At 42.5% G+C, this 14,982-nt stretch overlaps 1 protein-coding gene across 1 annotated transcript in view; it reads left to right on the top strand.

Moving 5' to 3' along the window:
- Nucleotides 1-566: 566 nt before the first annotated feature.
- Nucleotides 567-14,982, top strand: part of CLNK (cytokine dependent hematopoietic cell linker) — an 87,983-nt gene continuing 73,567 nt past the window's right edge. Inside the window, exons 1-5 of the mRNA XM_038744933.1 lie at nucleotides 567-702; nucleotides 751-776; nucleotides 970-989; nucleotides 8,594-8,704; nucleotides 14,250-14,277. Of these exons, the coding sequence (XP_038600861.1) occupies nucleotides 567-702; nucleotides 751-776; nucleotides 970-989; nucleotides 8,594-8,704; nucleotides 14,250-14,277 (321 nt within the window). The remainder of the gene's footprint in view (nucleotides 703-750; nucleotides 777-969; nucleotides 990-8,593; nucleotides 8,705-14,249; nucleotides 14,278-14,982) is intronic.

Here is a 14,982-nt window from a genome sequence, read left to right as displayed (position 1 = left end):
GCCTTGTATCTACCCCAGCACTTAAGAGCGGTGCTTGGCACACTGTAAACACTTAACAAATACCACGATTATTATTATTATTCCTTAAAGCCAATGGTAAGTGTCTCCCTGATGCAGGGGTAGAAGGGTAACCATTGGAGATTTTCGAGGACTGGGGAGATATGCCCAGAATTATTTTTTTTACAAAAATAATCTGGGCAGGGAATGAAGTGTGAACTGTAGAAGAATAAGGCTAAAGGCCAGAGAGCAGGTCAATGCAGTAGTTGAGAGGGAATATGACAAGCGCTTCAACTAATAATAATAAAAATGATGGTATTTGTTAAGTGCTTATTATGTGCCAGGCACTGTATTAAGCATTGGGGTGGATACAAGCAAATTGAGTTGGACAGAGTCCCTGTCCCACGTGGGGCTCAGTCTTAATCCCTGTTTTACCCATGAGGTAATTAAGGCACAGAGAAGGGAAGTGACTTGCTCAGGGTCACTCAGCTGAGAAATGGCAGAGCGGGGATTAGAACCCATGACTTTCTGACTACCGAGCCCATGCGCTTTCCACCGCAACAGTTGGGATGGAGAGTCAGGGGAGGATTCTGGAGAGGTTATGTGTCAAGTCTCAGCTCAATACGACGATACACCCACTCAGACCCTTTCCCCTGAATTCACTGATGCCTAAGAAAACAGCTAATACATCTTGCCTTCCTAAAGGTGAACTGTGAACTCTTATCATGTGTTAAGATTCTTTCTTCTTTTTAGGAGAAAAAGAAATAAGACAGAGAACGGTAAGCTACCTCATGGCTGTTTCCTTCTGAAACACAGAATTATGAATACCTGAAATGTTAACTGTAGATATGTTAAATATGTGCCCAAAATTGCAATGCTTCAAGGTTTTCCTTTTTAAAACCTGAGGGCATTTGTCATTCCCTCTGTTCTTACAGCAAGAAAGAATCTGACTGATTTCTGGTTTTTTTTTAGAATCCTTTACCACCTCCTCGGTAAGGCCTTGCTAATGTTTTCGCTAAACGACGTGTCCAAATGCTTGAGAAAGAGGTTCAGAGGGCTCCTGGATTTCCCAAGGAGGAAGGAAGTAGCTGGTTTAGGTCTCCCCTCTGCAAAGGGCCGGCCGGGATATGCAGTTTGGGGAACTCCGAGCTGGAAGGAGACCAGTGCAGGCTACACAGTGAAATGGGGGACTGGGGGACGAGGTGCAGTCGTGGAGAGAGAGCAGTGTGGGAAAACCAGTCAGTCAATCAATCAATCGCATTTATTGACTAGACTGTGAGCCCGCTGTTGGGTAGAGACCGTCTCTATATGTTGCCAACTTGTACTTCCCAAGCTCTTAGTACAGTGCTCTGCACACAGGAAGTGTTCAATAAATACGACTGAATGAATATTGAGTGCCTGCTGTGTGCAGAGCACTGTACTAAGAGGGTGGGAGAGAACAATACAATAATAAACAGGGTTGGGGCCAGATAAAATGATAATAATACTAAAAAATAATTGTGGTATTTAACACTTACAGTGCTCCAGGCACTGTACTAAGCACTGGGGTAGATAGAAGCAAATCAGGTTGGACACAGTCCCTGTCCCACATGAGGCGCACAGATGTAATCCCCATTTTACAAATGAGGTAGCTGAGGCCCAGAGAAGTGAAGTGACTTGCCCAAGGCCACACAGCAGACAAGTGGTGGAACCCAGATTAGAACCCATGACCTTTTGACTCCAAGGCCTGTGCTCTATCCACTGTGCCATGCTGCAAAAGGGTATGACCCGCCATGAGAAGGGAAGGGGAGGGAGGGAGGGAGGGAAAGGAAGGGAAAAAAAAAGGAAAGCATCCTTAATTATGGCACTTAGAATTACCGATCGATAGAATTTATTGAGTTTTTATGTTACGCAGAGCACTGTACTAAGCACTTGGAGAGTTGTTAGATATGTTCCCTGCCCTCAAGGAACTTGCAATCGTATTAAGTGCTTAGAACACACTAAGTATTGGAGTAATAATAATAATAATGATGATGATGATGGTATTTGTTAAGCACTTACTATGTGCAAGGCACTGTTCTAAGCGCTGGGGAGGTAACAAGGTGATCAGGTTGTCCCCTGGGGGGCTCACAGTCTTCATCCCCATTTTACAGATGAGGGAACTGAGGCAGAGAGAAGTTATGTGACTTGCCCAAAGTCACACAGCTGACCATTGATGGAGCTGGGATTTGAACCCATGACCTCTGACTCCAAAGTCTGTGCTGTTTCCACTGAGCCATGCCGAGTAGAAACAAGAAGATCAGATTGGTCCACAATTCTAAAGGGAAAAGAAACAGCATGGCCCAGTGGATAGAGCCCAAGCCTAGGAGTGAAAAGGACCTAGGTTCTAATCCCAGTTCCACCACTTGGCTGCTGTGTGACCTTGGGCAAGCCACTTCACTTCTCTGTGCCTCAGTTACCTCATCTGTAAATGACAATAATGATGGAATTTGTTAAGCACTTACTATGTGCCAAGCACTGTTCTAAGCATTGGGGGGAATACAAGGTGATCGGGTTGTCCCACGTGGGGCTCACGGTCTTCATCCCCATTTTCCAGATGTGGTAACTGAGGCCCAGAGAAGTTAAGTGAGTTGTCCAAAGTCACACAGCTGACAAGTGACGGAGCCGGAATTAGAACCCGTGACCTCTGGCTCCCAAGCCCCTGCTCTTTCCACTGAGCCACGCTAACGCGGATTAGTCTGTGAGCCCCATGTGCAACAGGGACTATGTCTAACCCTATTAAACTTTTATCTACCCCAGCTCTTAGTATAATGCCTGGCACTTAATAAATGCTTAAGAAACACCAAAAATAAAAGGAGAAGTTGTATATCAGTCTCATTTTACAGATGAGGAAACAAGCATCCAATCCAGCAGTTAAATGATTTGGCCTAGGTCAGACCAGGGATATGCCGGTCTCCTGACTCCTGGCTCTAGATTCTGCCTCCTGTCTCTCCTCTTTCCAGCCCACACTTCATTCTGCTACCCAGATCATTTCTCTAAAACACTGTTTTACACGTCTCTCCTCTCTGCTCATCATCATCATCAATCGTATTTATTGAGCGCTTACTGTGTGCAGATCACTGTGCTAAGCGCTTGGGAAGTACAAGTTGGCAACATATAGAGACAGTCCCTACCCAACAGTGGGCTCACAGTCTAAAAGGGGGAGACAGAGAACAAAACCAAACATACTAACAAAATAAAATAAATAGAATAGATATGTACAAGTAAAATAAATAGAGTAATAAATATGTACAAACATACATACATATATACAGGTGCTGTGGGGAAGGGAAGGAGGTAAGATGGGGGGGGATGGAGAGGGGGATGAGGGGGAGAGGAAGGAAGAGGCTCAGTCTGGGAAGGCCTCCTTCCCAGGGGCAAAGATGCTCACCCCATCTTCAAAGCCCTTCTAAAATCACACCTCCTCCAGGAGGTCTTCCCTAATGAGTCTCATCTTGTCACCCTATTTACCCCATTCCTGCCAGTTAAGCACTTGGATGCACTCTCCAACAGTAACACCAGTGCACCTTTAAACCTAAGTACAGAAGAGAAGCAGCGTGGCTCAGTGGAAAGAGCCTGGGCTTGGGAGTCAGAGGTCATGGGTTCAAATCCCGGCTCCGCCAATTGTCAGCTGTGTGACTTTGGGCAAGTCACTTAACTTCTCTGGGTCTCAGTGACCTCATCTGTAAAATGGGGATGAAGACTGTGAGCCCCACGTGGGACAACCTGATCACCTTGCAACCTCCCCAGAGCTTAGAACAGTGCTTTGCACATAGTAAGCACTTAATAAATGCCATCATTATTATTATTATTATTACAGGTTGCTTCCCCTACGTGTCCTTTCTTTCAGTGTTCGTCTCCCCCACTAGATACTAAGCTACCAAGTGCTTAGTACAGTACTCTCCACACAAAGTAACCACTCAAGAAATACCACTGATTGTTTGATCGATGACTATAAGAACCCTCCCAAGTGGGAAAGGTGGAGATAATCAATGAACAGTGTCTTCTGAGCGCTTAACCTGGACTAAGCACTTGGCAGAATGTAATAGAGTTGGCAGACTCCATCCTTGCCCACAACGGGCATAGAGCCCACTGTTTGGTAGGGACTGTCTCTATATGTTGGCAACTTGTACTTCCCAAGCGCTTAGTACAGTGCTCTGCACACAGTAAGCGCTCAATAAATACGATTGAATGAATGAATGAATATAGTGTAGCAGTGTCTTCACAACCAAATAGACCAGAGAGCTGAGGGTGGGCTGGAAAGGATGAGAGATTTTCCAACTCTTGGCCCTCCTTGTCAACTGAGGCTTACCACATGAGGCTTCGTCTTAAACTACATTTTATAGATGAGGTAAAGGCCCATGGAAGGTAAATGACTTGACTAAGGTCACACGGCACACAGGTGGTGGAGCCGGAATTGGAACCCAAATCCTTCTCCCAGGCCCCTATTCGATCCACTAAACCACGCTGCTAGTGAACATTAACACCCATCTGGTGAAGACCCAGAAACTGCAGGATTTGCTGTAGACATTCATTCATTCATTCATTCAATCATTCATTCATTCAATCGTATTTATTGAGCGCTAACTGTGTGCAGAGCACTGTACTAAACGCTTGGGAAGTCCAAGTTGGCAACATATAGAGACGGTCCCTATCCAACAGCGGGCTCACAGTCTAGAAGGGGGAGACAGACAACAAAACAAAACATATTAACAAAATAAATAGAATAAATATGTACAAGTAAAATAAATAAATAGAGTAATATATATGCACAAACATCTATACATATATACAGGTGCTGTGGGGAGGGGAAGGAGGTAAGGCGGGTGGATGGGGATGGGGAGGAGGGGGAGAGGAAGGAGGGGGCTCAGTCTGGGACACAGTTACTGTCTGAATTATTGGCCTGATATTCCAGTTTCAGCCCGATATAGAGAAGCAGCATGGCTCAGTGGAAAGAGCACAGGCTTGGGAGTCAGAGTCATGGGTTCTAATCCTGGCTCTGCCACTTGTCAGCTGTGTGACTTTGGGCAAGTCACTTAATTTCTCTGTGCCTCAGTGACCTCATCTGTAATATTGGGATTAAGACTTTGAGCACCCTGTGGGACAACCTGATCACCTTGTAACCTCCCCAATGCTTAGAACAGTGCTTTGCACATAGTAAGCACTAAATAAATGCTATTATTATTATAATTATTATTATTATTATTGTCTGCTGTGTGACCTTGGGCAAGTCACTTAACTTCTCTGAGCCTCAGTTACCTCATCTGTAAAATAGGGATTAAGACTGTGAGACCCACGTGGGACAACCTGATCACCTTGTACCCCCCACAACGCTTAGAACAGTGCTTTCCACATAGTAAGCGCTTAACAAATGCCATCGTTATTATTATTATTCCCTGATGAAGCTTCATACAAAACTGAAAAAAATGCATTTAATGAACTACGATTCCAGTCTCTGACCGCTTTACTAGATGTCGCTTGCATTTTTATTCCCGTGGAAATTCTGACTAGTATTTTATAATAATAATAATAATAATTTTGGTATTTGTTAAGTGCTTACTATGTGCAAAGCACTGTTCTAAGCGCTGGGGAGGATACAAGGTGATCGGGTTGTCCCATGTGGGGCTCACAATCTTAATTCCCATTTTACAGATGAGGTAACTGAGGCCCAGATAAGTTTAAGTGAGCCCACTGTTGGGTAGGGACTGTCTCTATATGTTGCCAACTTGTACTTCCCAAGTGCTTAGTACAGTCTCTGCACACAGTAAGTGCTCAATAAATACGATTGACTGATTAAGTGACTTGTCCAAGGTCACACAGCTAACAAGCGACGGAGCTGGGATTTGAACCCCTGACCTCTGACTCCCAAGCCTGTGCTCTTTCCAGTGAGCCATGCTGCTTCTCTACAATAATGATGACATTTATTAAGCGCTTACTATGTGCTTACTAGTATAGCATTTTAGTCACTGGTCATCATATTCTAGATGGCAGGGATCAAGAGAGGGCTGCAAAAAATCATGATGTATTAATACAAGCTCCTTCAATGACCCGTTGGGTGACCTGAAACAAGTCACTTGTACTCTCGGGTTTTCTCAGGTTCGTTATCTATAAAATAATTAACGCCCACTGCCTCCTGAGCAACTACATCTATCAAGCACTTATCAATCAATCAATCGTATTTATTGAGCGCTTACTGTGTGCAGAGCACTGTACTAAGCGCTTGGAAAGTACAAGTTGGCAACATATAGAGATGGTCCCTACCCAATAGTGGGCTCACAGTCTAGAAGGGGGAGACAGAGAACAAAACACATTAACAAAATAAAATAAATAGAATAGATATGCTTCAGCCAGTAGATACAAGAAGCAGCATGGCTTAGTCGATAGAGCATGGTCCTGGGAGTCTGAAGGACCTGGATTCTAATTCTGACTCCACCAGTGTCTGCTATGGGACTCTGGGAAAGTCACTGAACTTCTCTGGGCCTCAGCTACCTCATCTGTAAAAAATGGGGATAAAGATTGTGAGTCCAGTGTGGGACAGGGACTGCAGCCATTCATTCATTCAATTATATTTCTTGAGCGCTTACTGTGTGCAGAGCACTGTACTAAGCGCTTGGGAAGTACAAATCCCCTCACCTTCTCTGATTTTCTCAGTATACTACCTAGAGGAGAACTGGAAGCTAGATCCTTATTTGGTCTTGGCGTGGAAAACACTTTAAAAATGACACAACACTATCTTACGTCCTGTAATTAGCATTCATTCAAGATCATCATCCTCAATCGTATTTATTGAGCGCTTACTGTGTGCAGAGCACTGTACTAAGCGCTTGGGAAGTACAAGTTGGCAACATATAGAGACAGTCCCTACCCAACAGTGGGCTCACAGTCTAAAATTCAAGATCACTACCACGCTGCCAGGAAACTGCTCTACCGTAGATTTACGGACTGGCTATTCAGTGGAACTATTGGACAGCAGATGCAGAGTGGGTTTTCAACCCTAGATGAAGCATTCAACACGTCTTAAAATAAACCTAGTGGGTCTGAGACTCCTTAGTTATTCTCCAGTGAACTTGAAGCACCAAACGGAGTCCTCTTTCCATATTTGCCACGGAATGTCATTGTGACTTTGTTTTTATGGCCAGTTCTTTGATCAAAAGCATGGCAAGTGTCAAAGGGTGGACTGTACAAGTGAAGGCTAACAGCAGCTTCAGTGTGGCTTGTGTTCTCCGCCCGGTGCAAGCCGATGCAACCAATCTGATTAACTTGTATCTACCCCAGTGCTTAGAACAGTGCTTGGTACATAGTGAGTGCTTAACAAATACCATTATTATTATTACTATTATCATAATCAGATTGGGCACATTCCCTCCCTCCACTGAGCTTCAAGTGAAAGCGGGCCAGAGAGTTGGGATTTCATCCCCATTTTACAGAGGAGGAAACTGAGGCCCAGAGAGTTTAAGTGACTTACCCAAAGTCACACAGCAGGCCAGTGACAGAGTGTCTCCTAACTCACAACCTCTGTTATTATTATTAATAATAATAATAATGGTATTTGTTAAGCACTTACTATGTGCCAAGCACTGTTCTAAACACTGGAGTAGATATAAGGTGATCAGGTTCATTCATTCATTCATTCAATTGTATTTATTGAGTGCTTACTGTGTGCAGAGCACTGTACTAAGTGCTTGGGAAGTACAAGTTGGCAACATATAGAGACAGGCCTACCCAACAGCGGGCTCAAAGTCTATTTATTTTATTTTGTTAATACGTTTTGTTTTGTTCTCTGTCTCCCCCGTCATGACTGTGAGCCCACTGTTGGGTAGGGACCATCTCTATATGTTGCCAACTTGTACTTCCCAAGCACTTAGTACAGTGCTCTGCACACAGTAAGTGCTCAATAAATACGATTGAATGAATGAATAGAAGGGGGAGACAGATAACAAAACAGAACATATTAACAAAATAAAATAAATAGAATAAATATGTACAAATAAAATAAATAAATAAATAGAGTAATAAATATGTACAAACATATATACAGGTGCTGTGGAAAGGGGAAGGAGGTAAAGCAGGGGGGATGGAGAGGGAGAGGAGCGGGAGAGGAAGGAGGGAGCTCAGTCTGGGACATGGGGTTCACAGACTTAATCCTCATTTGATAGAGGTAACTGAGGCACAGAGAAGTGAAGTGACTTGCCCAAAGTCACACAGCTGACAAGTGGAGCTGGTATTAGAACCTACAACCTCTGACTCCCAAGCCTGGGCTCTTTCGACTAAGCCACGCTGCTTCTCAGCAGTTCTTTTAGACAATCATCTAAAATTGGTTTGAAGCACCTATAAACAAAAAGTATAGAACGTTAAAACCAGGGTGTCGAAACATATACTGTGCAGTACAATCCACTTTGTACAGCCTCTGTGCTGAGAACATTTTTCCAGACCCAGAAGGGAGTTAAAAATGACCCAGAAGATAGAACAAACCCCTGATCTTAAGGTGCTTATAGTTTAATGGTCTAGCGTGTGACAGAGTATTGTTTCCTTGAGTCATTTACAACCTACTAAGTTTCAAATGACCCCATGTCCACAGGTCACCCAATCCACAGCCAAAGAAATACCAACCCCTTCCTCCTGACACAGAGCAAAGCAAGCTGACCCTCCACCAAAGACACATCAACCCAGAAAGCAGAAAGGGGACAAGGTAACACAACCTCTTCGCCTCATTTGTTAAGACACCGGGGAATGTTAGCTTCATTTCAACACTAAAAAAGTGCCTAGAATTTATAAAGAGATTACATTTAAAAACTGAAAATACTTGTATGTTTTTTTTCCTGGATCTGACAGCTCCTAAGTTACCGATCACTAACTCCGAAGGAAGAAAACATTTAGCGACAACACATTTGTCAAAAATTGCTATCGCCTTTTTGACAAATAAATATTGAAAATCCAGACCCCTAATATCAAGTGTACATGATAGATGGCTGCTTACAAAACTTGAAAAATGTGTGTCGGTGTTCTGTAATCATAAAATTCAACAGCCAGAATAGAAACATTTTTCCAGCAGGGTTTGATTTTTTTTTAATCCCTTCTTCTGTCTCCAGTGAAAGATTAGTGAACCTTTCCCACTGCTTTGAAACTTGACTTTCCCAAATTGCAAGTTAGAAGAAAGAGGAGGTAGTTGTAGTAGTAGTATTTATTAGGTGCTTACTTCAAGCTGAGCACTGTACTAAGCGCTGGGAAATTATACAGAGGTGGGAATTAGACTGTCCCTGGCCTTCAAGGGACTTACATTCTTCAATGCAAGAATCTGGATGCCGAGAATAAGCATTTCTCTTGGGCCAGACATTTGCAGAATTGTGTTTTTGTCATCCTCATGAATGCACACTAAGGAGGATTCTACAGTGATATCCTTAGAGGTTATCACAGGGGAGGGAATTGTCTTCAGTTGATAACACACCCAATTAGGCACTCTCCACTTTCGATGTGTAATATTTAATTCCAAGCAACACCAGCCCGGTGAGGAAGAAACAGCTGTTAGGGAATTTAAAGCAAGTATTTTTAAGGGCTTCCTGTTTTAACCTTGTACTTCCTCCAGCTTTCACTCTCTGTAAATATGTTTCGTCTATCTCCCTCATCTAATTGTAAGCTCCTGTAGGGCAAGGACTGCGGTTGGTGCCACTGCTGTACTCTCCCAAGAGCTTAGTACAGTGTCTAGCACTCACTAGACAGCCAAAAATTATCACTGATTGGCTAATTTTAAGAGAATAGCCTGGTAGAGAATACAGTCATTCCTTTGATCTTTACATACTTGCATCAGGAGAAAACACACACACACACACACACACACATCTCCAAAGGATCATTACATCTCCTTTCCCCCTTCCCTTTAGTTTTCCTAGACACATCCCTCCTTCTCCACCTGCCATGAAAAATAGTATAATGGTCTGTAAATACTACCTTCCTTGATTCTTCCTTGATTCTTCCTGTGCACTGTAATATTAGCAATAATTGAGTACCCACCAGGTGTAATGCATTAGGGTAAGCACTTGCAAAGTTCAAAACAAAGAAATGGCAGAGAGAAATGGTTCTCTTTCCAGAAGCAGCTTATATGTTTGGGACGCAATCTGGCATCCCTGCAATATTTGGAGAAAGCAATAACGACTAGCGACACAACTTAAAAATGGATGACCAGCAGTAAGCACTTGCAAGGTTCAAAACAAAGAAACGGCAGGTTCCCTTTCCAGAAGCAGCTTACATATTTGGGACCCAATCCGGCATCCCTGCAACATTCGGAGAAAGCAATAACGACTAGCGACACAACTTAAAAATGGATGACCAGCAATAGCACTTAAGTACGTTCTTATGCCTCCATTTCTAATGCTGGGCCTTTTAGAAAGGAACAGATTCTCAAGCTGTAAAAGTAACTCTCAAGTTGTAACTTGAAGTAACTCAAAAGTAACTCTCAAGCTGTAAAAGTCTTTTAGACTGTGAGCAGCGCTTAGTACAGTGCTCTGCACACAGTAAGCACTCAATAAATACGATTGATGATGATGATGATGAACTCAACTCCCAGAGAAATGCCCAATGACTGCCTCAAAGAAAAAAATGTTAAATGCACTATGTGCCAAGCACTGTTCTAAGCTCTGGGGTAGATACAAGGTAATCAGGTTGTCCCACGTGGGGCTCATGGTCTTAATCCCCATTTTACAGACAATTGATTACAAATGAATTCAATGCACTGAGCCTTTCATTGAAAGAGTGCAACAGGGTTGATCCACATGATCCATCCTCTCAAGGAGTTTACAAATCTACCGTGTGCATAGCACTGTACTGTTTGGGTGAGTGCATTTAATTGAGTAGACACGATCCCTGACCTATTGGAGCTTGCAGTCTAGAAGGGATGGCAGACACTAAAATCATTTACAGATAAAAGAAAGACTGAAAGGGAGTATGCCCGTGAATAATAGCGTAGATATAATAGGGTAGAAAGTCCTGTGACTACAATCTTTCCATGTCATTATCAGTTTATATCTATTTAGAATTGTATTTATGTTTTAAAAATGAACATCTCGATTATGTTGCCAACTTGTACTTCCCAAGCGCTTAGTACAGTGCTCTGCACACAGTAAGCACTCAATAAATACGACTGATTGATTGATTGATTGATTACCAGCTCAGAAAAGCCGCACGGTATAGTGGATAGAGAATAGGCCTAGGAGTCAGAAGGACCTGGGTTAATAATAATAATAATGCTATTTGTTAAGCACTTACTACGTGCAAAGCACTGTTCTAAGTGCTGGGGAGGTTACAAGGTGATCAGGTTGTCCCACGTGGGGCTCACAGTCTTAATCCCCATTTTACAGATGAGGTAACTAAGGCACAGAGAAGTGAAGTGACTTGCCCAAAGTCACACAGCTGACAGTTGGTGGAGCCGGGATTTGAACCCATGACCTCTGACTCCAAAGGCCGGGCTCTTTCCACTGAGCCACGCTGTATGACCTTGGGCAAGTCACTCCACTTCTCTGGGCCTCAGTTACCTCATCTGTAAAATGGGGGTTAACATCGTGAGCCCCATGTGGGATATGGATTGCGTCCAACTGGATTATTTTGTATCTACCCCAGCGCTTAGTACAACGCCCGACATGTCATCAAATGCCATCGAGTCATTCCCAATCCACAGAGACTCTACAGATAATAATAATAATGGCATTTATTAAGCGCTTACTATGTGCAAAGCACTGTTCTAAGCGCTGGGGAGGTTACAAGGCGATCAGGTTGTCCCACAGGGGGCTCACAGTCTTCATCCCCATTGTACAGATGAGGGAACTGAGGCCCAGAGAAGTTAAATCATCATCATCATCAATCGTATTTATTGAGCGCTTACTATGTGCAGAGCACTGTACTAAGCGCTTGGGAAGTACTAATTGGCAACATATAGAGACAGTCCCTACCCAACAGTGGGCTCATAGTCTAAAAGGGGGAGACAGAGAACAAAACCAAACATACTAACAAAATAAAATAAATAGAATAGATATGTACAAGTAAAATAAAAAAATAAATAGAGTTATAAATATGTACAAACATATATGACTTGCCCAAAGTCACACAGCTGACAATTGGAAGAGTCAGGATTCAAACCCATGACCTCTGACTCCAAAGCCCATGCTCTTTCCACTGAGCCACACTTCTTCTCTAGATATGTTATCTATACATATACAGATATGTTTTCTCCAGAACCTCCAATCTCCTGCCCTATCTGTAGTTGTTCTGGAACGCATGTCCATAGAGTTTTCTCGGTACAAAAAATACTGAAGTGGTTTACCATTGCCTTTCTCCCCACTATAAAAACTTAAGTCTCTGCCATTGTCTTTGATCAACATTTTGATCACTTGTTCACCTGCCTTTGACTCTTTCCCGTGCTGCTGCTGCTCAGCACAGGTGAATCAACTCTGTCTCCCTCTTCTAGACTGTGAGCCCGTTGTCGGGTAAGGACCGTCTCTATATGTTGCCAACTTGTACTTCCCAAGCGCTTAGCACAGTGCTCTGCACACAGTAAGCGCTCAATAAATTCGACTGAATGAATGAATGAATAAACTCTGTCTGACGCTTTGGCTTAGACCTTTCCGTCATGGGTAACCCTGACGAGAGAATATCCAACTTGTACTTCCCAAGCGCTCCAACTTGTACTTCCCAAGCGCTCCGACTTGTACTTCCCAAGCGCTTAGTACAGTGCTCTGCATACAGTAAGCGCTCAATAAATACGATTGATGATGATGATGATCTCTCGGTGGCAGAGCTCTAATCCTACGCAACTCTCCTGCCATGATAAGACACTGATTCATAGGAGAGTCTTACACATTGTCCTCTAGATTGTGAACTCGTTGTGGGCAGGAATGTATCTGTTTGTTGTTATACTGTACTCTCCCAAGTGCTTAGTAATAATAATAATAATAATAATAATAATAATAATAATGGCATTTATTAAGCACTTACTATATGCAAAGCACCGTTCTAAGTGCTGGGGAAGTTACAAGGTGATCAGGTTGTCCCACGGGGGCTCACAGTCTTAATCCCCATTGTACAGATGAGGTAACTAAAGCTCAGAGAAGTTAAGTGACTTGCCCAAAGTCACACAGCTGACAATTGGTGAAGCCAGGATTTGAACCCATGACCTCTGACTCCAAAGCCCGGCTCTTTCCACTGAACCATGCTGCTTCTCTAGTAGAGTGCTTTGCATACTGCAAGTGCTCAATAAGTACAAATGAATGAATAGTAAGCATTTACCAAATACCATTAATAAAAATTACCACCAGCAAGACATCTGCAGGAGTAGTCCCTGGCTACACTCTTCTAATTCTCTGTTGCCGAACTATACTTTCCAAGCACTTAGTACAGTGTTCTGCACACAGTAAGCGCTCAATAAATAGGATTGAATGAATGAATGTATGAATGAATAATTCTGCATTCCAACTTTTACTTCCCCCTCTAACCCCATATGTGTGTTCTTTAAATTGTGAGTTAAATGACTCCCTAAATTGTTGAACAATTGACATATTTGAATTTCTTTCAAGATTTTGTGTGATAGATGTACTGTAATACAGTTTTAAGTGCTGTAATATAGTTTTAACACACAAGAGGCAGAGCAGTTTCCATTAAACTCGGGTGCCTTGAATGGAAGTTATTCCAACAACCTGGATTTTAAATAAACATTCCAATATGGAGCCCTCTTTTTCAGACTATAGATTGGTGCTAGAATTTTAAGTGTTTAATTTTTTACTATTGTTTTTCCCCTTCTGTCTGACTTAATCCCCCTACACTCTTCTGATTCACGGTTTATAAGTTTCATTGTTAAGAATACTTTTACTTCCTTAAAGTAGGGACCAGGAATCTTTAAATTGCGGCATTAGTGGTAAGTATGATTTTTCTAGGGAAGGGGGCCTGATGAGGATAATGTAATGAGAAACACTGAAAGTATTAAAAATCTCCTAAATGAATTAACCTAGACAACTTATATATTTCGGGGAGAATTTAATTCATGTCACCACCATTTATAGAGGATCGTAACTCTTTTATTCAAGAAAGTTATGCGAAAAACCTAGGTTTGGTATTATATAGCCATAATAAATTTCTTACCAGACCATGGGCTGTTAATTCTGCAGTGAAAATGTAATCAAAAATTTTAAGTACTCAGAATTATTTCAGCTTATGAAATATTTTATATGACCATATATTTCTCTCTGTTCTAGAGCGATCTGTTTGAAGGATTTAAGCAAAGTAGTATTTTTCTAGATTGTTGAAATAAAAGCTTGCTTCTTAAAAGTCCATATTTTCCCTGAAACCTATGTAGGAATGTTGTCTTAAAGGGGTTGCTATTCTCAATGGAGAGACTGTTGTCAATTAAAATTGAATATCCCGCCTGTGGATTTTCAGGAAACACAGGAGACGATACACAGGATATGAACCAAATTGTATGTGTTTCTGCTTATTAGTAATATCTAGAAAAGGAGATGAGAACCAGGCATCATAAGAGGAAAGGATTCTAGATGATGTACCTAAGCAGTGTGGCTCAGTGGAAAGAGCACGGGCTTGGGAGTCAGAGATCACGGGTTCTAATCCTGCACCGCCAATTGTCAGCTGTGTGACTTTGGGCAAGTCACTTAACTTCTCTGGGCCGCAGTTACCTCATCTGGAAAATGGGAATTAAGACTGTGAGCCCCACGTGGGACAACCTGATCACCTTGTATCCCCCCAGTGCTTAGAACAGTGCTTCGCACACAGTAAGCGCTTAAATACCTTCATCATCATCATCATCACTCTAATACTCATCCCAGCCCTAAAGCACTTATGTATATTCATTCAATTGCATTTACTGAGCACGTACTTTGCGCAGAGCACTGTACTAAGCGCTGGGGAGAGTACAATATAACAATAGACAGACACATTCCCTGCCCACAATGATCTACATATCCTTGTGCTCTA

This window comes from Tachyglossus aculeatus, chromosome 4 (assembly GCF_015852505.1).
Source record: "Tachyglossus aculeatus isolate mTacAcu1 chromosome 4, mTacAcu1.pri, whole genome shotgun sequence".
NCBI lineage: Eukaryota > Metazoa > Chordata > Mammalia > Monotremata > Tachyglossidae > Tachyglossus > Tachyglossus aculeatus.
The sequence above is the reverse complement of the archived record's forward strand: the minus strand, read 5'-3'. Positions and strand labels throughout refer to the sequence as shown.